We start from the raw sequence: 24,874 nt of genomic DNA, 5'->3' as shown, positions 1-24,874 counted from the left end.
CATTCAAAGTCATTGTTTCCTTATTTATTTTCTGTTAGATGATCTGTTCACTGATGTTAATGGGGAATTAAAGTCCTCTACTGTTACTGTATTATTATCGATTAGTTCCTTTATGTTTGTTAATCATTGTTTTATGCATTTGGGTGCTTCCATATGGGTGCATAAATATTTACAATTGTTATATTTTCTTGTTGGAGTATCCCTTATGTTATTATGTAGAATCCTTCTTTGTCCCCTTAGAGTCTTTGTTTTAAAGTCTACTTTGTCTAATACATGTATTGGTACTCTGGCTTTCTTTTGATGGCCATTTGCGTAATAAATGTTTCTCCAACCCCTCACTTTCACTCTGCATGTGACTCTAGGTCTAAAATTCTTCTCTAACAGGCAGCAAGATGGGTCTTGTTTTCTTCTCCCTCCTGACACCCTATATTTTTTGATTGGAATGTTTAGTCCATTTACATTCAAAGTAATTATTGATAGATATAAATTTATTGCTATTTTGTTACTTGTTTTGTGGTTGTTTCTGGAGCTTTCCTCTGATCCTTACTTGTCTTTTTCATGTTTGCTGATTTTCTGTAGTGATATATTAGAAGTCTTTTCTTTATTCTTTGCTTATTTATTTGTGGGGTTTTTTTTAAATGTTTATTTTGGGGGGCACCTTGGTGGCTCAGTCGGTTGGACGTCTGACTTTGGCTCAGGTCATGATCTCATACTTCATGAGTTCAAGCCCCATGTCTGGTTCTGCATTGACAGCTCAGAGCCTGGAGCCTGCTTCAGATTCTGTGTCTCCCTCTCTCTGTCCCTCCCTCACTCACTCTCTGTCTCTCTCTCCTTCAAAACTAAATAAACATTAAAAAAAAATAATATCTAAATAAATGCTTATTTTTGAGAGAGTGAGAGAGAGAGAAGTAGAGATAGGAGGAGAGAGAGAATCCCAAGCAGGCTCCATGTTGTCAATGTGGAGCCCAGCATGGGGCTCAAACCCATGAACCGTTGGACCATAATCTGAGCTGAAATCAAGTCAGATGCTCAAGTAACTGAGCCACCCAAATGCCCATACATGTGGTTTTTGATTTATGGTTACCATTAGGTTTGTTTATAACCTCTTCTTCATATAGCATGTATATTAAGTTGCTGGTCATTTAAGTGTGAACCCATTCTTTTCTCCTCTCCTCCCCTCATTTTAGGTATGTGTTATTTTATATTCTTTGTGTGTGTGTGTGTGTGTGTGTGTGTGTGTGAGTTCTTTGATTTTTTTCCAGAGATATGCATTTTTACTTCTTTTGTGTTTCTTACCTTTATACCATCACTTTTGGTCTCCCCTCAACTCCACTCAAAGAGTCCCCTTTAATACCTCTGGCAGGGCTGGTTTAGTAGTCACAAACCCCTTTATTTTTTTCTGGAGGTTGTATTTTACTTTATTTTTTATTTATTTTTTTAATATAATTTATTGTCAAATTGGCTAACATACAGTGTGTACAGTGTGCTCTTGGTTTTAGGGGGTAGATTCCCATGGTTCATCGCTTATATACAACACCCAGTGCTCATCCAAAAAACTGCCTTCCTCAGTGCCCATCACCCATTTTCCCCTCTCCCTCACCTCTCCATCAACCCTCAATTTGTTCTATGTATTTAAGAGTGTCTTATGGTTTGCCTCCCCCCCCTTCTGTCTGTAACTATTTTTTTCCCTTCCTGTCCCCCATGGTCTTCTGTTAAGTTTCTCAAATTCCACACATGAGTGAAAATATATATCTATCTTTCTCTGACTGACTTATTTCACTTAGTATAATACCTTCCAGTTCCATCCACATTGCTGCAAATTGCATGATTTCATTCTTTCTCATTGCCAAATAGTATTATATATATAAACCACGTCTTCTACATCCGGATGGCCAACAGGCACATGAAAAGATGCTCAACATCGCTCCTTATCCGGGAAATACAAATCAAAACCACACTCAGATATCACCTCACGCCAGTCAGAGTGGCCAAAATGAACAAATCAGGAGACTATAGATGCTGGAGAGGATGTGGAGAAACGGGAACCCTCTTGCACTGTTGGTGGGAATGCAAATTGGTGCAGCCACTCTGGAAAACAGTGTGGAGGATCCTCAAAAAATTAAAAATAGATCTACCCTATGACCCAGCAATAGCACTGCTAGGAATTTACCCAAGGGATACAGGAGTACTGATGCATAGGGGCACTTGTACCCCAATGTTTATAGCAGCACTCTCAACAATAGCCAAATGATGGAAAGAGCCTAAATGTCCATCAACTGATGAATGGATAAAGAAATTGTGGTTTATATACACAATGGAGTACTACATGGCAATGAGAAAGAACGAAATATGGCCCTTTGTAGCAACGTGGATGGAACTGGAGAGTGTGATGCTAAGTGAAATAAGCCATACAGAGAAAGACAGATACCATATGTTTTCACTCTTATGTGGATCCTGAGAAACTTAACAGAAACCCATGGGGGAGGGGAAGGAAAAAAAAAAAAAGAGGTTAGAGTGGGAGAGAGCCAAAGCATAAGAGACTGTTAAAAACTGAGAACAAACTGAGGGTTGATGGGGGGTGGGAGGGAGGGGAGGGTGGGTGATGGGTATTGAGGAGGGCACCTTTTGTGATGAGCACTGGGTGTTGTATGGAAACCAATTTGACAATAAATTTCATATATTGAAAAAAAATAAAATGAAGGGGGGTCTGCAAAAAAAAAAAAAAAAAACCACATCTTCTTTATCCATCAGTTGATGGACATTTAGGCTCTTTCCATAATTTGGCTCTTTTGAAAGTGCTGCTGTAAACACTGGGGTACATATGCCCCTGTGAATCAGTACTCCTGTATCCTTTGGACAGATCCCAGTAGTGCTCTTACTGGGTTGTAGGGTAGTTGTATTTTTAATTTTTTGAGGAACCTCCACACTGTTTTCCAGAGCGGCTACACCAGTTTGCATTCCCACCAACAGTGCAAGAGGGTGGTTGCGAACCTCTTTAGTCTTTGTCTGGGAAACTCTGTCTCTCCTTCTATTGTGAATTATAGCTTTGCTGGATACAGTATTTTTGGCTGCACATTTTTCCCAGTTAGCACTTTGAATATATCATGCCACTCCCTTCTGGCCTGAAAAGTTTCTGTTGAAAAATCTCCTGCTAGCCTTATGAGTGTTCCCTTGTAAGTTACTGACTTCCTTTGTCTTGCTGCTTTTAAGATTTTTTTCTTAATCACTGTATTTTGCAAAGTTAATTACAATGTGTTGGTGTTGGCCAACTTTTGTTGATTTTGATGGGAATTCTCTGCTTTCTGGATCTGGATGTCCATTTCCCTTCCCAGATTAGGAAAGTTTTCAGCTATTATTTTTTCAAATAAATTTCATGCCCATTTCTATATCTCCTTCTTCTGGGATTCTTATAATATAAATGTTAGTCCATTTGATGGAGTCACTGAGTTCCCTACGTCTATTCTCATATTACATAATTCTTTCTCTTTTTGTTTAGCTTCATTGTTTTCCATTACTTTGTCTTCTGTGTCGTTAATTTGTTTCTCTGCTTCTTCTAGCTTCGTGTTCATTGTGCATCAAGCATGTTTCTAATCTTGATGATTATACTCTTCATCTCTGATGTCTCACTCTTGTATTCCACTCTTTCCTCAAGCCTAGTGAATATCCTTATGAGAGTTGCTTTAAATTTTCCATCAGTCATGTTACTTATATCAGTTTTGCCTAGGTTTCTGGCTGTGGCCTTACCTTGTTCTTTCATTTGGAAAAAATTCCACTGTCATTTTGTCTAAATCTCTGCCTGCTCATGTGTGTTAGAAAAGCAAGTTATGTCTCCTGCTCCTAAAGTAATGGCCATGAACAAGAGGTCACGTAGTGCTGAGGGCCTGCCACTTCAGGAAATGTCTCTAGTATGTGCTTCATGCGCTCTGCTGTTATGTTCTGGCTGCTCTATTCTTCAAGACAGTCATCTGCAGAGGTTCTCCTTGCCTAGTATGGGCAGTGTTTGGTCTCTGGCCTGAATGTGGCAACTTTTAACTCGGTGTACTCTGGTCTGCTTGTGAAATGATACCTGTCACCACCTCCGCTGGAACTGAGGCCCTGCAAAACTCTCCTGTCTACCCTATGTCTCTTGACTGTAGTGTTAACCCATTTACATTCAAAGTAATTACTGATAAGTATGTACTTTTTGCCATTTTGTTACTTGTTTCACTGTTGATTTTGTGGTTCTCTGGTCTTGTGCTTTTCATGGTTTGATGGCTCTTTTTATATGGTTAGATTATTTTTTGCTTATTTATTATAGGTTTTTGATTTGTGGTTACTGTTAGGTTTATATATAGCAGTCTATATTAAGTTGATGCTCGCTTAAATTTGAATCCTTCCTAAAAGCAGTAAATTTTCACTCTTCTCACCCCTACCTTTTATGTATTTGGTCTTATAATTTGCATCTTTTTTATTTTGTGAGTCCTTTGACTAATTTTTATAGATATAGTTAATTTTACTGCATTTGTGCCTCCTTTTTTTTTTTTTTAACTCCTGCTTATGGTCTTTCCTTTCCACTGAAAGAATACCCTTTAACATTTCTTGTAATGCTGGTTTAGTGGTTATAAATTCCTTTATCTTTTGTTTGGGAAACTCTTTATCTCTTCTATTCTGAAGAAATAGCCTTCCTGGATAGAGTATTCTTGGTTTCAGTTTTTGTTTTTGTTTTTTTCCTTTAGGACTTGGAATATATCATGCCCCTTGCTTCTGGCTTGAAAAGTTTCTGCTGAAAAATCAGTTGATGGTCTTATGGAGTTTCTCTTTTATGTAACTGTTTTCTTGCTCCTTATAAAATTTTCTTATTATCACTGCCTTTTGCCATTTTAATTATATGTCTTGGTGTGGACCTCCTTGGATTGATTTTGTTGGGGAGCTCTCTGTGCCTGCCTGGATTTCTGTTTCCTTCCCCAGATTTGGGACATTTTCATCTATTATTTCTTCAAATAAATTTTCTGCCCCCTTTTTCTTCTCTTTCTGGGATCCCTGTAATGCAAATGTTATTGGGCTTGATGGTATCACTGAGTTCCCTTAATCTATTCTCATCTTTTTGCTGTTCAGCTTGATTATTTTTTATTACTCTGTGTTATAGGTCACTGATCTGTTCTGCCTTCTCTAGTCTACTGTTTATTCTTTATAGTGTATTTTTAATTTGAATTATTATGTTCTTCATCTCTGTTTGGTTCTTTTTTATATTTTCTATCTCTTTGTTGAGGGTCTCACTGATATCCTCCTCTCTTTTCTCAAGTCGAGTGAGTATCTTTATGGCCATTACTTTAAATTATTTATCAGGCATATAACTTATCCCCGCTTTGTTTAGCTCTTTTGCTGTGACTTTGTCCTGCCTTTTCATTTGGAACATATTTCTCTGTCTTCTCATTTTTTCTAACTCTCTCTCTCTGTGTTAGGAAAGTTAGCTGTGTCTCCTGCTCTTGAAAGTAGTGGCCATCTGAAGAAGAGGTTCTATAGTGCTATGCAGTGCAGTGTCCCCTATTCACTAGAAACAGGTGCTTTAGGGATGTCTCCTATATGTGTTTTGTGCTCCCTCTTGTGGGTAAGCTGTGTTTGCCTTTAGTCCAGTGATCTGCAGTGGTTCTCTTTTCCTGTTGTTGGCAGGTTTTAGTCCTTGTATTTTGAATGGTGAGTTTGAGGATGCCTTGGACTTAAGGTGGGTCAGGGCTATGGTCGTACCAGACTGCAGGGTGCTATCCTGGTGTTGTCCCTTGAGAAGCTTTTGTGGGTGGGTGGGGCCTGCAGTCAGACCAGATGTTTGCCCCCACCCACTGCTAGGGTCAGAATCAGAGTGGTATGTGTGGTTATCTTCCCCTCTCCCTACAGCAGGAGTCACTTTGGAGTGGTACTGGCTACTGTCTGGGCTGCTTGCTCAATGCCATGCCTGTGACACTGCCTTGGATGGACTCCTGCTGAACTCAGGTCTACAGGAGAACATGGGGGTGGGGCACGCTGTTAGTGAGCTCATAGGAGAGTGTTCTTGTGGGTGTCCCATGTCTTTAGTTTGGGGGTTGGGGAGAGAAATGGCACCTCCAGCTCTTTTGTTCTTGGGTAAGTCTCCTAAAATTCCTGCCCCTCTAGAACATCTTCAGAAATTAGAAAATAAATCTTTCTATATACCACAGGTGTTTTTCAAACTACTACTTTAGTGCCTTATCTCAGTGTGATTGTTATGCTCTGGCTCTCCCAGAGCTGAGCCTGCTGATTTTGAAATTATCAGGTGTCAAGCTCCACTGATTGACAAAACTCATGAAGTTAAGCCTCTCTGGTTTTCAAAGTCATATAATGTGGGGATTCATTTTCTCAGTGCTGGTCACCCATGCCTGGTGTGGGGTCTGCTTCTCTCCTTTTTTTTATTAAAAATAATTTAACATTTATTTATTTTTGAGAGACACAGAGAGACCAGAGTGCAAGCAGGGGAGGAGCAGAGAGAGAGGGAGACAGAGAATTTGAAGCAGGCTCCAGGCTCTGAGCTGTCAGCCCAGAGCCCAATGCAGGACTGAAACCCATGAATTTCAAGATCATAACCTGAGCTGAAGTTGGATGCTTAACCAACTGAGCCACCCATGTGCCTCTCTCCTTTCTCTGTGCTTGTGGTGTCTTTCCCTCCTGCAGATAGTCTTCTGGGTCAGTTTGGTTCCAGACCATATGTCTGCACGTCCTACCATTTTTTTTTTTTTGATGTGGTCTCTTCTGTACAATTAGCTGTGGAAGGTCTGTTCTGCCAGTCTTTAGGTCATTTTCTGGGTTATTTACACTAATACGGGTTATTTAGCTGTGTCTGTGGGATGAAGTGAGCTTAGGATCTTCCTATTCTTATCATCTTCCCTTGAACACTGACCATGCCATGATTTTTTGCTTTCTAATTTTCTAGTCATCAAATCAAAAAGAGAAGTGAGCTTAGTTTAGGATGATTTACTCGTAGTAAACCTATACTGTCTTCTTATGATTACCATGTTGTTTTCTTAAGTGTCTATAATTCATCTATGTAGTAATTTGATTTTAGACTTTACTGGGCAACTGCATCAAGACTTATTACCCCTTTGTAGTTTTCACGCTTTTTTTGAAAATTGAGTCAATGTTTTACTATTTTCATTCTTCTCAGTTTTACTACATCTGCACACTTAATATCCTAGATGTAATTATGTCTGGCCTGTAGCTTTGAACTTATTTAAAACAGTTTTAGAATTCAGCTACTTATTTATAACACATGTGCCCCTTCTATTTTAAAGAAGTCTATTTCCTTAATCAATGAGATGGAAGCAAAGAAAAGGTTGATTAGCCTGATTTTAGTCCATTATCTGGTAACCTATTGCCATTTTTTTTCAAGCAGTGAACTGTAAGCTTCAGTTTATTCTGTGCTCTAGCCTTCCTGACAGGCTTACAGGTTATTACTTTAAAATTAAAAAAAATTGTTGTATGTTTTTCTGTCTCTTATTTGTGTTCTTTAAATCTGAGTTTATTTGAAGGTTACCTGTTACAATGAAATAAAATTGATTTATTTAGATTTTTTTCCTTTATTAGGATTAATTCTAATTTTAGTCTTTCACTCCTCTTGAACAGTATTCACCTTTATTCATCTTTAGCTGTGAGCTTATAATTATATTTTTTGTGCTCTTTTAGAAGTTTAGGGAACATGTAGAATCAAGGATGTAAAAAGTGGTCAGTACAATTCCTAACACACAGTAATATCATTTCTAATCCCACATTTCCTTATCTCTATCTTGGAGGCAGTAATAAAATTGTTGCCACCTACCAATGCCTGTAAATCCTTCCAAGTGTCTTTTGGAAGGTCCTTTTTGCTATCATATGACACGAGTGGTATTGGCCTCTTCTCTCTTCTGTGTGCATGTCATTTTCACTGCCACTGGGATCTGGTGCAAACCTAGAACTCTGACCCTAAAGCACCCCCATGAGACCTCATATTGGTATTCGGGAAGTCTGTACCCTATTCTTCCAACTCTTGGGGTTTATTTTTCTTTCTGATCTCCCTTCTGATTTATTCAATCTTGTGAAAAACTTCAGCAATTTTAATAGGCTGCAATGTGGAAATTTTTTCTTGAATTGTTAATACCTCCACTAGCTGAGTCAGGTACCTGTATGTGTAATAGATACAACTGGCAACCACTTGAAGCAAGAGTAAAAGTATAGAATATTCTGGACAGGTCCCTGCATTTCTACCCTTGATGTGTTTATTAGATAACCTCAGGAATTAACAGCCATTTCTAGCAATTCCTAAAAGTGCTTACTGGAAATTGTGCAGGAAACTATTCTTTGCTACCTATAAATCTGCTTTTCCCACCTTGTCCCCCTTTACGTGCTGATGGCTTTTTAACTAACCACTTATTAGCAATTGTAAACTCTTCTTAGATTTTGAAACAGTGTCTTAAGCCACCCTCCAGTGCTTTCCTTTTTTTTTTTTTTTTTTTTTTTTAATTTTTTTTTTTCAACGTTTTTTATTTATTTTTGGGACAGAGAGAGACAGAGCATGAACGGGGGAGGGGCAGAGAGAGAGGGAGACACAGAATCGGAAACAGGCTCCAGGCTCCGAGCCATCAGCCCAGAGCCTGACGCGGGGCTCGAACTCACGGACCGCGAGATCGTGACCTGGCTGAAGTCGGACGCTTAACCGACTGCGCCACCCAGGCGCCCCTCTCCAGTGCTTTCCTAATGAGCATTGTGTTTGAAACTAAAATATCAGTATTTTATATTAGGGTAGGGGACTAAAATGGGGAACCAAAAAAGTTTATTTTGTTTTCCTCTTTTTAAAACAATGCAGGTTGATGAGCTACCCTTTTCCCAGTTGCCTTCATCCACTAGAGCCAAGGATGTGATCTGTTCCACCAATGTTTCTCACTATGAACTCCAAGTGGAAATTGGTAATTATCCTGAATTGATCCTTCATTGTTAGAAATGAAATTGATGACACAAAGATTATTTTGTGAGTGGGTCTTTTTCTGTTGTCACCTATGTTAATAAGGCTACATGTTAATTGTGTCAGTCAGATGGATCTATTAATTTTATGTCTTCCCTAAAATAGCAGCCCCAATTTTCAAGATTACTTTCTAGAATTTTTACTTTTTCACTCAAGTATTTTTAGAGAAGGAAGACACTAAGTAATCTAAATATTATTTGTGTCTTTATTGTAGGAATCTTCTGATTTTATGTCTATGATTTATACTCGGTATGAAAAATCATGTAAATCTTTTTAGTGACAGTCTTTTAACCAAGTTTCTTTTGACTTAAAAACTTACCTAGGGTCATCTTAGTGGCTCAGATTTCAGCTCAGGTCATGATCTCACAGTTCATGAGATTGAGCCCCAGGTTGGGCTCCACACTGGGCATGGAGTCTGCTTAAGATTCTCTCTCTCCCCCTCTGCTGATACCCCTACTCTAGTCACACCTGCATGCACTATCTTTCAAAAACAAAACAAGACAAAACAAAAACTTACCTAAAACCCCATTTATAGTAAACACCTTTCTCAGTTAAGTTTGGAACAAGATGAATTATTGTTTATAGCCATATACATGTGAAATTTTTGCGGTGAATATTCAGAAACATCTATTAAACATTGCAAACAGATACTCTGTTAGATGCTAGGGATATAAAACCATGTAAAACACTTGAGGAATCCATATTCTTTCTGGGAAGTTGAACACATAAGATAGCCTTGTTTATGTACTAGAGAGTACTGAAGTAGAGATGTGTTAAGTATTACAGGAACAGAAAAGATGAAATATCTGACCATCTTGACTACTGTGAAAGTCAAGAAAGATCGCAAAAATGAGCTGGATTCTGAAAAATGAGGAAAAGTTTGCTGAATGTTCTAGTCAGGGTTTTTGTTACAAACAACAGAAAACAATCCTGACTAAAGAGAGGAATTTTTTGAACAATATTGCTAATTGACAGAATTATTGGCTAGAGAGATAGACTTGGAAAAAGCTAAGCGAAGCTGCATAACTAGAACCAGAGCCAGGGCCATGGCCTAGGAACAGCCTAGTTAGTGTATTACCTGTTAGAGTACTTATATCCCAGACAGTGGAACCCACTGCAGGAAGTTCTGACTGCCTCTGCTTCTGTTTGTCACTAACTCCATCCTTCAGGTAGCTAAGCATAGGTCATTGATGTTCACATGGCAGGGTCAAGGAAGCCAAGAGCAAATAAGGATCTGACCTTTCCTAAAATAGCACTAGTGGAAAATGCCCCCAAATTAGAATGGACATTCAGATGATGTCAATTCAAAAAAGGTAAAAACAGAATTACTTCAGTAGATGACTGAGGAAGAATGGTTAGAGGGGAACCTAAACAACCCCCCACTTGTTGCCTACAAGAGTAGGCAGTGGTCGGAGACAAATCTAGAAAGGGAGGTTTGGAACACCTGTGAAAGACCTCATATGGTGTATTTACAAGTTCAGACTCTCATCCCTCACAACTTACCCACTTCATTGCTCAAAGCATTTAAGCCACAGGTTTGGAATTTATTCCCTCTGTGCTTGAGATACATTGTGGAACAGTGACAATGGTAATAATACCATCTAACAGGCACTGAGCTGAACATTTCATGTGTAGTTTTTCATGTCAGCCTTTTACCACTCCTATTTGGCTGATGAAGATACTGAGGCTCTGAGAATTCAAGTAGCAATCCTACAACTAGTGATTTTAAAGCAAACCTTTCTGACTGGAGGGTCTAAGGTCTCAGGTGCTGCACGGTAGTACTCTTCTAGTGATAAAATGCTGAGTTCTAGAGGGAAAACTGGCAGCAATTCCAGGCAGCAGTCTGGAAGATGTAGATAGTGATTTACAACTGGAAGTATCATCCATATCACCTGAGTCTTTAAAAATTGCAATGCCTATATCCCATCACAGACCTAACGAATCAAAATTTCTGGTGAATTGGACCTAGGTATAGGCTTTTGAAGTAGATCCCCCAGTAATTTGGGAGCATGTCTTAGTTGAGAATGTAGAACATGATAAGGAAGTCACCACATTTGACCAGCAAAGGAGGACAGGACTTGAACTAAGGCAGTCATGCTGACACTGGAGTGAAAGGGATGAATTTGTGGTTAACTTCATTTCAAAGATAAGTGGCAGAATTTGGTGACTGTGGAAAGAGAGAGGAACTAACATTTATTAGATGCCTATTGATAGGTGCCACTCCAGGTGTTTTATATTTTAAAAGCTGATGATACCAAATGCTGTTGAGTATGTCAAGCAGCTATAGCTCTTATAGATTGTTTGTGGGATTAAAAATGGTTCATCCACTTTTAAAACCAGTTTTGCAACTTCTTATAAGGTTAAATACACATGACCCAGCAATCCCACTTGCCAGGATCTGCCAAAGAGAAATGAAAGCATATGTCTACTTAAAGAATGTTTTCGCAGCTTAATAGTCACCAAAAACTGAAAACAACCCAAATATTTATCAACTTATGAGTGGATAAATAGTGACTTGTCCATAGTAATGGATTATTACTCAGCAATGAAAGAAGCTATTAAAACAACATGGAACAAACTCAAAAGCATTATGCTAAGTAAAATAAGCTAGACACAAAAGACTGTACTCTTTATGATACCATTTATGTGACAGAAATGACATCAGTGGTGTAGGAATTGCTGATTGTATCCTGTTGTTTGAATTTGTCATAATTTGTTTATCAGGTCACAATTTTAGCCATTATAACAGATATGTAATGGTGTATCATTGTGGTTTTTTATTTGCATTTCTCTATCTTGAGCATCTTTTCATGTGTTTATTGGACATTCCTATATCTAAATAGGCAATTAAATGATTGCCTATTTAATCATCTGAATATTTTTATTTATTTAAGATTTTTTTTAAGTTTATTTTGAGAGAGTGTGTGCTCACGAGGGGGAGGGGACAGAGAGAGAGAGAGAGAGAGAGAGAGAATCCCAAGTAGACTCCACTCCACACTGTGAGCACGGAGGCCAACACGGGGCTCGAACCCACAAACCATGAGATTGTGACCTTAGCTGAAATCAAGAGTCAGATGCTTAACCAACTGAGCCACCCAGGCACCTCTGCATATTTGTTGAAATTAAAATACAATTTTTGAAAGAGCAAGCGAGTGAGCACAGAGAAGGGGCAGGTGAAGAGAATCTTAAGCAGGCTCCACACTCAGCGCAGAGCCCGACATAAGGCTCAGTCTCAAGACTGTGAGATCGTAGGGTGCCTGGGTGGCTTAGTCGGTTGAGCATCCGACTTCGGCTTAGGTCACGATCTTGCAGCTCGTGAGTTTGAACCCTGCGTTGGGCTCTGTGCTGACAGCTCGGAGCCTGGAGTCTGCTTTGGATTCTATGTCTCCCTCTCTCTCTGCCCCTAACCCACTCGCATTCTGTCTCCATCTCTCTCAAAAATAAATAAACATTAAAAAAAAATTTTTTTAAAAAGACCGTGAGATCATAACCTGAGCTGAAATCAAGAGTCTGACACTTAACCGAGCCACCCAGACACCCCAAATCTTATGCATATTTTAAAATTTAGTATAAGTTTGTATAGAATTGTAAAAATTCTGTTGGTATAGAGTTGTAAGAATTTTTTATATATACTGGATGTAAGCATAGTTAATACTTTCAGTCAGTGGCTTATCTTTTCGTTTTCTTAACAGTATTTTCTTGAAGAGCAGTTTTAAATTTTGATGTTGTCCAAATTGTCAGTTTTTTTCTTCTTTGGTTACTAACATGAGTTTTACATCTGAATGTAGGAAGAGGATTTGACAACTTGACTTCTATTCATCTTGCCCGGCATACTCCTACAGGAACACTGGTGACTATAAAAATTACAAATCTTGAAAACTGCACTGATGAACGCCTGAAAGCTTTACAGGTAACAAAATGAAAAAAATGATTTATTTAATGTCTATTTGAGGAGATTACATCTGTAAGAATTTTTTTTACCAAATTAATATTTCTTTCTGTTAGAGGAAGTTAGATTTCTTTCTTCTAATGAATATGCAAGTACAGAATTGGAAGGAATACTTGGAATCCAGATCCACAGAAGAACAAATATATTCAAACTTTGGTAATTACTGTAAATTCCTTCAAATGAATATCATATTCAAAATGTTGGTCTGGAGATTTACAATAATCTTAGTCTAATCACAAATAGTCAAATGAGGAAATAGAAAAAACAAAAGCATACAGTTTCCTTTTCATCCAGCTAAGTAAAATTAACTTCTGAATGAATAAATTTTAACAGAATTGCATTTTAGGAATATTATAATACCATTTTCATTGTCACTAATTTTTTTTCAATTTCAAATTAAAAAAATTTTTTCAAATTTATTTAAATTCAAGTTAGTTAACATACAGTGTAGTACTGGTTTCAGGAGTAGAACCCAGTGATTCATCACTTACATATAACATCCAGTGCTCATCCCAATAAGTGCCCTCCTTAAAGCTCATCACCCATTTGGCCCATCTCCACCTACCTCCCCTTCAGCAACCCTCAGTTCTCTATATTTAAGAGTCTCTTATGGTTTGCCTCCCTCCCTGTTTTTATCTTATTTGTCCTTCCCTTCCCCTATGTTCATTTGTTGTGTTTCTTAAATTCCACATATGAATGAAATCATATATTTGTCTTTTTCTGACTGATTTCTTTCACTTATCATAATTCTCTCCAGTTCCATCCACATTGTTGCAAATGACAAGATTTCATTCTTTTTGACTGCCAAGTAGTATTCCATTGTGTGTGTGTGTGTGTGTGTGTGTACCCAGGCACCTCTGCATATTTATTGAAATTAAAATTTTTGAAAGAGCAAGTGTGTGTGTGTGTGTGTGTGTGTGTATTTATGTAGGTATGTTGTGTATATATACATATAAATGTATATATATATATACACACACACACCACATCTTCTTTATTCATCAGTCAGACATTTGGGCTCTTTCCATAATTTGGCTATTGTTGAAAGCTCTGCTATAAGCATTGAGGTGCATGTGCCCCTTCAAATCAGCATTTTTGTATCCTTTGGATAAATAGTAGTGCAATTGCTGGGTCGTAGGGTAGTTCTATTTTTAGTTTTTTGAGGAACTGCCATACTGTTTTCCAGAGTGGCACTAATTTCAAGTTTTTATTTAAATTCTAGTTAGTTAACTAGGGCGCCTGGGCAGCTCAGTCGGTTAAGCATCTGACTTCAGCTCAGGTCATGATCTCACGGTTTGTGGGTTTGAGCCCCGTTCTGGGCTCTGTGCTGACACCTTGGAGCCTGGAGCCTGCTTCAGATTCTGTGTCTCCCTCTCTCTCTTCCTCTCCCCTGCTCGTGCTCTTTCTCTCAAAAATAAATAAGCATTAAAGAACATAAATTCTAGTTAACATATGGTGTCATATTGGTTTCAGGTGTAGAATTTAGTGGTTCATCACTTATATATAACAGCCAGTGCTCATCACAAGTGTCCTCCTTAATGCCCATTGCCCATTTAGCCCACCCCTCCCCTCCATCAACCCTCAGTTCTCTATAGTTAAGAGTCTCTATAGTTGAGAGTTTGTCTCCTTCTTTTTCTTACCCCTTCCCCTATGTTAATGTGCTTTGTTTCTTTAATTCTACATATGAGTGAAATCATATGGTATTTGTCTTTCACTGACTTATTTCACTTAAAATAATACACTTAAGCTCCATCTATGCTGTGTCACTAATCATTTTTGATATAAAGAGGGAAAGCATTTTTTGATATTGTCCTTATTTTTAAACTATTTACATGTGCACATGTGTATTGCACAGAAAAAAAGATTGAAAGAAATTATGCTGAAATGTTAACAGTGGTTCTCTCTGAGATTTAGTGTTAGAAGTGATTATCTTCACAGTTTTATGTATTTTTAAATGTTTCTGTTTTAAGAACATAGTATAGATGTTGAGAGTATGACCTCAGAAGTCAGACTGAGATCACATCTCGCTTCTATTTCTTTTGTTGATTATATGCTCTCAGACAAGTTTTCTAACTTATTTCTACGTTTCTTATTTCCTATTTCTCTCTTGTAAAATAGGAATGATCATATGACATACTTAATGTCTTGTTGGTGAGATTTAAAGAAATGGCAGCACTAAGAACAATGCTTGGTATCAATTAATTCTGCTGAGTGTTAGCTGCCACCTCTACTGTTATTTTCATCACAAGGCAAAAACAAGTTGTTTTAAATGTCTTGTCTCTTGTGTGTTTATCCTAGAAAGCAGTGATTTTGTCCCACTTTTTCCGGCACCCCAATATTACAACCTATTGGACTGTTTTCACTGTTGGCAGCTGGCTTTGGGTTATTTCTCCATTTATGGCCTATGGTAAGAAAACTTGTCTTACATAAAATAACTCAGAGTTTAGCGTGGAAGCCATACTTATAAGGATGAGTGGGATCTTAGATTTATGATTCACTACTTTTAATTTATAAATCTGGTGGCCAATTCTAGATTTTATGATAAATTCCATATCTGGTTCATGTTGACCTGATGATCAATGAAACTACTACTGCTTCTCCAAGAAGTGTGTGCCTTTGAACAAGCTCTCTCTTCCCTTCAGTTCCCTGCCCTTCTGTCAATGGAGAGCCACTATAAGTCTTTAAGCAGAATGTTTTTTCACCTGTGCACACCATCTCTGTCCCTATTTCTCTCATTGTAAACTTACTTTATTATAGTATAAACATCTGTGTGTGTACCTGTCTCCTTTCACTGTACTTCAGCTTCTTGAGGGCAGGATCATGTATGTATTTTTCATTTTGGTGCTCAGTTCCTTGCACAAAGTGTTCAATAATTATATTGCACAAATAAACAAATGGATTCTAGAGCTTTTATTTTTATTTTTTATTTTTTAAAATATAATTTATTGTCAAGTTGGCTAACATACAGTGTATACAGTGTGCTCTTGTTTTTGGGGGTAGATTCCCGTGATTCATCGCTCACATAAAACACCTAGTGCTCATCCCAACAAGTGCTGTCCTCAATGCCCATCACCCATTTTCCCCTCTTCCACCCCCCCATCAACCCTCAGTTTGTTCTCTGTATTTAAGAGTTAGAGCTTTGATCTTTAGGATAACTTTGATGAATTGCCTCTGGGTCTAAAAATATATAAATACAGTATTTTTTTAAGTAATACTGAAAATTGCTAATTCTCTTTTCTAATCTCTAGAGTATCATTAGAAAAGTCTTTTTAAAGATTCTTGAAGGAAAACTACCTTTGCATAGGAAAGTAGGTAGACTCTAAAACAGGTGTGTGTGTGTGTGTGTGTGTGTGTGTGTGTGTGTGTGTGTGTATTTATAGTTGAAAAGAACATTTAAAACATAGCTAGAAGCAAAACCAATGTTCAGTTAAAGATTTCAGGTGTTTCTTTCAGGTTCAGCAAGTCAGCTCTTGAAGACTTACTTTCCTGAAGGAATGAGTGAAACTTTAATAAGAAACATTCTCTTTGGAGCAGTGAGAGGGTTGAGCTATCTGCACCAAAATGGCTGCATTCACAGGTATTTATTTATTTGTATTTTACAGAATGAAATCATTTAAGGAGCTTTTAGGAAGGAGCAGTTGAGTGTTAGGAGAGATAGGAAACTCATAAGTGAAAATTGAGAGAGGAAGGGGCCAGTAGTAGTAAATGCTTATTACATTTTATGGTCACTCACCAAAAATGTTCAGACCACATCCTCTTTGCCAAATGCTGTGCTTAGTGTTCTGGTGGAGAGCCTTTCCTCGTGGAGTATAAACTCTATGTAATGGGATCCTTGTTGTCTCTTTTGTTTTTCTTAAGCATATAAAGAGCTGCTTTATCTGCTTTATAGCTCTATGTCATATTTACAAATTTATGTACAAATTGGAACTAAACCTTTCGTTAATTTCTTAAATATGTTGTAGCACTTTGAGATTATCATACTAAGTATCAATTCTCTTGTTTTTAAACTATAGATGCAGAACTAATTGACTGAACATTAAAAACAATGCTGTTTTAAGATATACTGGGACGTTTTTCTTTTTAAATTATTTTTAAAGTTCGTTTCAGTCTCTTTAAAGCTTGTTTTCTTACTATTCATTTTTAGGAACATTCTGGTTAACTATGAGTTCTAACAGACCGTATTCTAATTAATCAAGGTTTTACTACACTTAACCAGACTCCCTTAGTTTCCAAATTCAATATTTTACTGAACAAGGCTCTTTTATAATTTATTTGAAAAAAGAAATTTTTATGTTAAGACATATATTTATAAATGATGTTAATACCAGGGGAGGCTGCCTTTTATTGGATAATGCTGCATTTAACTTTATATTCTAACTTTATGCTTCAAATATTGATTTTTTTTAGACTTCTCCTTGGGTATTTTACAGCAGTATCCTAAAATAGTGAAATTAGTAATGTGATTCCATTCCAAGTTTGAAAAAAAATATTATCACTTCCAAACATGTAGCTGTCAGTTGTATTTTCCCTTGTTCTAATGCCATATTAAATAGTTGAAAGGATTCCTAATTCCCTGAATATTTTATATGTGTGTATGTATATATGTATATGTGTGTGTATAAGCACACTTACATATAAGCGTGCTGTTTTATAAAGAGTATTTAATTTCCAAGAGAATACATGGATTTGTTCTGACCAGATTTTTATTCTTCATTGGCCAATTTCCTAGTATTTAGGATTGTTTCTTTTTGTTCTAGGAGTATTAAAGCCAGCCATATCCTCATTTCTGGTGATGGCCTAGTGACCCTCTCTGGCCTGTCCCACCTGCATAGTTTGGTTAAGCATGGACAGAGGCATAGGGCTGTGTATGATTTCCCACAGTTCAGCACATCAGTGCAGCCGTGGCTGAGCCCAGAACTACTGAGACAGGTCAGGTGTGGCCTTTGCATTGGGTTGTCTGTGCATCTTGAGTGTCTTCTGAGCTTGACTAAAGGACAATTGTGCCCTTAGATTTGGCTTGGTGAATGGCCTACTGCAAGACTTTTCCTCTTTCTTGTCAAAATTATTGTTAGGGATTTTAAAATGTATATACCATATATTAGGTATATCTTGATTTCTCACCTAATGAGTTTTTTTCATTGTTCAACATCCTTTCTCAAAAAAACACAGATATATAACTTTTTATTTTATTTTCACTAAAGGACTTCAAATTAATTGTTCTACAGGATTTACATGGATATAATGTAAAGTCAGATATTTACAGTGTTGGGATTACAGCATGTGAATTGGCCAGTGGGAAGGTACCTTTCCAGGACATGCATAGGACTCAGGTAAATGCTACTAAAATCCCAAACTAATTTACCTCATAAGATCCCTTATATTCTAGATAATTTCTGTTAAAATGTCTGTTAGAATCTTTATTATTGTTTTAACATTTTCCCTGAAAAGGGTGAAAGAAACTTTTCTTTCTTTTAGATGTTGTTACAGAAGCTGAAAGGTCCTCCTTACAGCCCATTGGATGTCAGTATCTTCCCTCAATCAGAATCCAGAATGAAGAATTCCCGATCAGGTGTAGACTCTGGGATTGGAGAAAGTGTACTTGTCTCCAGTGGAACTCAAACAGTAAATAGTGACAGATTGCAAACTCCATCCTCAAAAACTTTCTCTCCTGCCTTCTTTAGCTTGGTACAGCTCTGTTTGCAACAAGATCCTGAGAAAAGGTAATATTGGCCACTTCTAAATAGCATCAAACTTACATGTTTTATTTTTTATAGAAGCTTTTCAAGTCTCTTTTCTCAATCTTTTGATCAAAAAACTATAATCTAGAAAATATCAAAACTAAAAACAAATAGAGGCAATGAGCAAATGGGAATAATACTGAAGTCAGAAGACTTGGGCTCCAATCTCAGCTGTATCATTTCCTAAGTCACCTTGTAAAAATCAGTTCATCTTTCTGGACATTAATTACTGTATTTATGTTAATACATTTTAGAAAGCTCCAAGCAGTACAAAAATGTTGTTTCTGTGTAACAATAGTGTAAATTATTACATAACTATACATTAATGTTAGTACTTTAAGATGTGTCTTATCTTTTTTAGCCCCGTAATGCCTAGCACACTTCCTTATAACTAGTAAGTGCCCCATAAATGTTCTCTCTCAATTCTTTCCATTAGTCAAGGTTAAAGTTAAGAATTGGGCTTCCTGATATTTCTTTTTCTTTTTTTAGTATTGAGTTTTATAGCTCTGAATCTAATTTCTAATACTTTTTACACCTAAAAATACACAGTCTAATACGACGTTCTATTTTTTTTTATAACATTAAAAAAAATATCAGACCATCTGCAAGCAGTTTATTGTCCCATGTGTTCTTCAAACAGGTAAGCTGATATATCTTCTGTTGTCTAGATATTTTTAGTTACTATTAAAAATTCATTTAATCTTGTTAGCTTAAGGGGACAATTTGGTAACCAAGATTCTTAATAATGACTTTCTTACCAAAGTAAAGTTAAAAATACGAAAACTTTTGTAGTAGTTCAATTATAGGCTTTCTAAAATATTTCCATTTTGCAAAACAAAATGAATAAAAACCAGAATGCCATTAAATGTTACTATACCCTCAGCTTATATTTTGATTAGAGACAGTTTTTTATACTGGCTAGAAATGATGAAGGGGAAAAATAATTCTGATAAAGATCAGTTTATTTGGTTATTACTTCTTCCTGTTTTCAGATGATCAAAGGCATTATTAGTGAAAATACCTAAAAAATATTTTAAACACTTAACATGACTTTTTAAAAAATCATTTATTGCTGACATATGTACCAATAGCTTTGAGTTTCTTTAACAGATGAAAGAAGAAAGCCAGGACTCAATACTTACACTGTTGCCTCCTAAGCCATCAATAGCACTGTCTCCAGTGTCACGTTGGACTGAGCCGGAATGTGATTTTCCTGATGAAAAAGACTCAAACTGGGAATTCTAGGGCTGCCAAATCCTGTATGTCCTAGATACTTGACACTTTCTCTCTGCTACTTTTCTTCTGTATTGCTAGGTACAAATACTAGAATTATACTTGAAAATACCATTGTTGCACTGGAGAATCTATTGTTTAAAACCACTCTGTTCAAAGAAGCATGAGTTTATATCCTTTTTGGTTAACTCACAGTTCTATTACAACTCCAGAAAAACTTCAGAATTATGAATCTAGTTACCTTTAGTGTCCTCTGTTCTCATTTTTTTCCCCAAGCTGTGACTAATTCCTCTTCTTGATCTTTGAATTTAAGTTTTGAGCCATTTAATTTTTTCAGCATTTTGTTGCCCTCAGGGGAATGAGCCCTCAGAGGACAGTGCTTCCAAGTACACTTTTTACTTCCAGATTCTCTAGCCTTTTTGATCAGCTATTGTTAGACCAACAGGCTAGTTTATCCTGGCATCAAAACCCTTTTTTGGTAGAAGGGAAAATGTTTATACTTCCCATATTATTCTGTTAAATATCAAACTGAGCCTCACTCACATTAAATGATAAAGAAGTTGTAATTTGTGCTTTTTTTTTTCATTTTTAAGAGGCTAAAGTGACACTTTTCTACTTATGTAAGTTATAGATCCTAAATTCATGCACCCTGTGGGAGCTCAATAAAGATTTATTAAATTGAGTTTATGGTTTTATTTTTCTTTGTGATTTGACAAAGCTAAAACACAGATTCTAATTTGTGTTGCCAAGGGAAGCCCCTAGATTATTTACATAATGTAAACAATTGGAGACGACCTGGTATTTTTTCAATGAGGCAGAAGATGTTCTGACCCTTTATAGGACTATTCTTGCTGCAGTAGGGGATACAACATTTAAGGGCATAGAGATCTTAATTAATGGTTTTACCTTATTAGCAAAAAAGAGACGTATCTCAAGGAGTATTTGGTACTCCTTGTGGTAAATTGGGACCTACCTTAGTTAATGGATTTTCTTAAAATAATTTTTACTGTAATGTTAAATAAGATTAAGATGATTGTCTTAAGACTAAAGAATTAAAACAGACAAATAATGTAAAAATGAATAGACAATTTGAAACACAAACCTTTTTAGGTTTATTGGCCAGATCACCTCAAGAATGTTTAGGTTACTCCATCAAGTAAGCCATGAAGACCTGCCAAGGTAGAGGAGGGAAAGGAGATGAGTACCAGTTGAGGCCCTGAGATCACCAGTAGTTGTGGGGGCTATAGGTTATTCCACTAACCTCCTCCTGTTTCCTCTAGGTAAGAGAGGCTCACAGGAACTTATAGAGGAGGTTCTGAATCTGGGTGGAGAGTTGATGTTAGTGCAAGAGATGGAATCTGGAAGCCCTGAAGCAGTGCCTCTCAGATCTCCTGTGAGTGTATCAGAGTTCTCCAAGAAACAAAAACTAATAGGATATTTATTATAAGGAATTGGTTACACTATCATGGAGACTAACAAGTCCCAAGATCTGCAAGGTGAATGGGCAACCTAGAGACCCAGAAAAATTAATGATGCAGTTCCAGTTCAAAGACTGGTTGGCTGAAGACCCAGGAAGAGCTGATGTTTCAGAGTCCACAGGCAGGAAAAAGCTGATGCCCTGTTTGAAGGCAGAAGGAATGATCTCTTATTCAGGGTAGGGTCAGCCTAGTCAACCTTTTTGTTCTGTTCAGGTCTTCAACTGATGAGGCCCACCCACATCAAGAGGGCAATCTTCTTTATTCAGTCTACAGATTTAGATGCCAATTTCATCAAAAAAACTCCCTCACAGAAATACCCAGAGTAGTGTTTGACCAAATAAATGGGCACCCTGTGGCCCAGTCAAATTGACAGATAAAATTAGTCATCATAATAGATATTGATAGCATCACCCTGAGATCACTTGCCTTAAATTTTGCACCATAGACTCCTTGCTGTATTAATTTTCTATCTCTGATATAACAAATTACCACAAACTTAGTGGCATAAAATATTATAAACTTATTATCTTACAGTTCTAGAAATCAGAAATGTCAAATGGGTTGGCAGGGCTACATTCCTTTTAGGGGCCATAGGGAGAAATCTGCCTTTTGCAACTTCTAGCAACTACCTACCTGCCTGCCTTTGCCTCACGAACCAGCATTATTTGGCTTCTGTTCAGTGATCACCTCTGACTGACCCTTCTGCCTGTATCTTTTGAGGGCTCTTGTGATTGTATTGGGCCTACTCAGAAAATCCAAGATAATCTCCCATCTCAAGATTCTTAATCACAGCTTCAAAGTCCCTTTTGCCATGTAAGGTAAAATACAGGTTCCTGAGATTAAGATGTTGATATGTTTAGGATGGGGACAGGGGAGTCATCATTCTACCTTGGTGTCTAATGTCTTACATGTCTAATCTCATCTTGGTGTCTGCTTTCTGAAGAACCAAACTAGTACAGTCACCTTAGTTAAAATGCCTTCCTATGATCTTCTATAGTACTTTCCCCAAACAGCACTTACACAACTCTGTATTTGTATATTTATGTCCCCAGTAGACTGTGGACTCCTTGAGAATATGGTCTTATTCACTAGTATATTCCTAGTGTTTAGCCAAGTGTTTGGCATATTGTAGACATTTAATATTTAAGGAATTCTTCCTTGAATAAAGGATAAGAGGGTTTTTTGTTTTTAAAAAAGACTTGAAAAAATTTGAGAGATGTCTATAATTTTGATTTCTATTGAAATTTTTGACTCTTGGTATGTTACAGTATTGCCATTATAAGTTCAATGAGGTAAAGGGATTTCAGTTTCATTTAGTAAATAGTTCCTTTATTACAAGCCAGGTCAGTACTATTGGTCAATTGTCAGCTCTCAAATCCATTTATTCACTCTTCGCCTGCTATGCTTCATTGGGAATAATATTTCCTCACACTCGTACTCTCTGGTTTCCAAGGAGGCAGGAGTGGCAGATCAGAGCATAAGAGGAGACAGAAGAAATGTGGTATTTCTCACCTTTTTGTCCCACTTCTCTGTTTCTTGTGGTGTCTCTGGTAGCAGGTGTATCTTCTTTGTCTTTTGGCTTTAGGACTCTGGTAACACCACTTCTTGCTGTCAATTCCATCTGATGGTATCATTTCCTGCTCTTGCTAATCTTTGGATTGCTTCACCATCTCTTTTGGTTTCTTAGCCTTGGTTCCATCACCCATGAAACCAGTTCCCTGTGTTCCTTCTACTTGAAAGATCCAGAGTTACTTTCCCAGTTGCATGCTGATTGATACACATACTAACAGCCTTGAGGATAACTAGAAATTCTTGGTCTCACCCCCCCCCCCCACCGCCCAAATTTACTAACTTGATTATACCATTAAATGAGTGATCAAGAATCTATTTTCTATTAGCCAATTCTATTTAAGCCCCATAGCCTTTATGATTTGTTAGAAAAAATTGAAACTGACAAAAATTCTATAAATTGAAGTTTTTCTCAAGAGTGAACCAAAGTTTGACAAGATCCAAATATTGTATTGGAGCCTGGGAAGATGGTTGAGTACGAAGAGCCTAAATTCAGCTTGTCCCATGGATACATATGGATAATAGCCACATCAGTATAACCCAGAAAACAACCCAAAGACTGGTAGAACAAGCTTTCCACAGTTAATTGCATAGAGGAGGCCACAAGGAAAAATGTAAGAGGGGCAGAGATGGGGTCATTACCCAAACTCTTGGTGAGACTAACCACAAAAGAAAGGGACTCCACAAGCACAGAGAAAGGAGAGGACCAACCACACAGCAGGCCCCCCAGACAGTGATGAATCACCTCAACATCTGACTTTGAAAACCAATGGGGCTTAACTTCACAAGTTTTTACAATCAGCAGGGCTTACCTCCTGGTACTTTGGAGATCTTAGGGCTTAGCTCTAGAAGAGCCAGGGAGCAATAGGGACACCTTAGCAAAAAGCCCTGCCGAGAAACAGCATAGAAGTAGCAGTTTGAAAAGTACCTGGGTACACAGCAAAAAGATTTGTTTACTAATTTCAGAACATGTGCTGAAGGGTTAGGGATCTTTAGGAGAGTTGTTCAAGAACAAAAGAGCTGACAGGAGCCATTTCTCTACTGCCCCCCAGCTTAGATCACTGGACACTTGCAGGAAACAGCATGACCAATCTCCACCTAGCTTGCTAACACACCACACTCTACCTGTGCTTTCTCCTGTGGCTCCACCCCATCCAATCTGTCCCACTTACTAAGAGTCCCTTCAAAGTGGCTCCTGTGATTTCACATCCTGCAAGCAGCCCCCACAGTGACCAGTGCCACTCCAAAGTAATGACAGAGAATTTTAAAGCAGCAAGAGAAAAGAAAACAGCTACATACAAGGGAAACTTCATAAGGGTATCTACTGATTTATCAGCAGAAACTTTGAATATATAATATGCCACTCCTGGTCTGCTAAGTGCTGAAAGGAAAAAAAACCTGCAACCAAAAATACTCTACCCAGCAAGATTATCACTCAGAACAGGAGAGATCAGGAATTTCCCAAACAAAAGTTAAAGGAATTGTCACCACTAAACCAGCCTTGTGAGAAATGTTAAAGGGAATTAATCTTTCAGTGGAAAGAAAAACTATAAACAGGAGTAAGAAAATTAGAAAAGGAAAAAATTCCACAGGCACATACAAACATAATAAAGGTAGATAAATCACATAAATCACTTATAAGACCAGTAGGGAGGACTTTTGGCAAGGATGGCAGAGAAGGGCCCTAAACTCACCTGTGCTGTGTATATAACCAGATAACACATCAGTGTAACCCAGAAAATGACTCAAAGACTGGAAGAATAAACTCCAGAACTAAATGTAGAGAAGAGGCCACATTGAAGAAGGTAGAAAGGGTAGAGACATGGAGGGGAGTTAAACCCTGCAGATCTGGCTGCCAGAAGGAGAGACATACAGGTGCAGACAAGGGCACAAAACAATCAAATCAGGGAGGCTGCACAGCAAAGAC

At 37.5% G+C, this 24,874-nt stretch overlaps 1 protein-coding gene across 3 annotated transcripts in view; it reads left to right on the top strand.

The window, feature by feature from the left end:
- The window catches only part of STRADB (STE20 related adaptor beta), a 35,557-nt gene extending 14,975 nt beyond the window's left edge, over positions 1–20,582 (top strand). For 2 of the 3 annotated variants that reach the window (XM_058709487.1, XM_058709486.1), the window contains 9 exons: positions 8,825–8,924; positions 12,769–12,890; positions 15,228–15,336; positions 16,383–16,506; positions 17,687–17,858; positions 18,155–18,259; positions 18,405–18,649; positions 19,265–19,307; positions 19,778–20,582. In XM_058709487.1, the coding sequence (XP_058565470.1) occupies positions 8,825–8,924; positions 12,769–12,890; positions 15,228–15,336; positions 16,383–16,506; positions 17,687–17,858; positions 18,155–18,259; positions 18,405–18,649; positions 19,265–19,307; positions 19,778–19,912 (1,155 nt within the window). In that variant the 3' untranslated portion in view covers positions 19,913–20,582. The remainder of the gene's footprint in view (positions 1–8,824; positions 8,925–12,768; positions 12,891–15,227; positions 15,337–16,382; positions 16,507–17,686; positions 17,859–18,154; positions 18,260–18,404; positions 18,650–19,264; positions 19,308–19,777) is intronic. The other variant, XM_058709492.1, reaches the window with a different exon arrangement.
- The last annotated feature ends 4,292 nt before the right edge of the window (positions 20,583–24,874 follow it).

This window comes from Neofelis nebulosa, chromosome 2 (genome assembly GCF_028018385.1).
Source record: "Neofelis nebulosa isolate mNeoNeb1 chromosome 2, mNeoNeb1.pri, whole genome shotgun sequence".
In the NCBI taxonomy this organism is placed as follows: Eukaryota; Metazoa; Chordata; class Mammalia; order Carnivora; family Felidae; genus Neofelis; species Neofelis nebulosa.
This window is presented reverse-complemented; position numbering and strand designations above follow the sequence as displayed.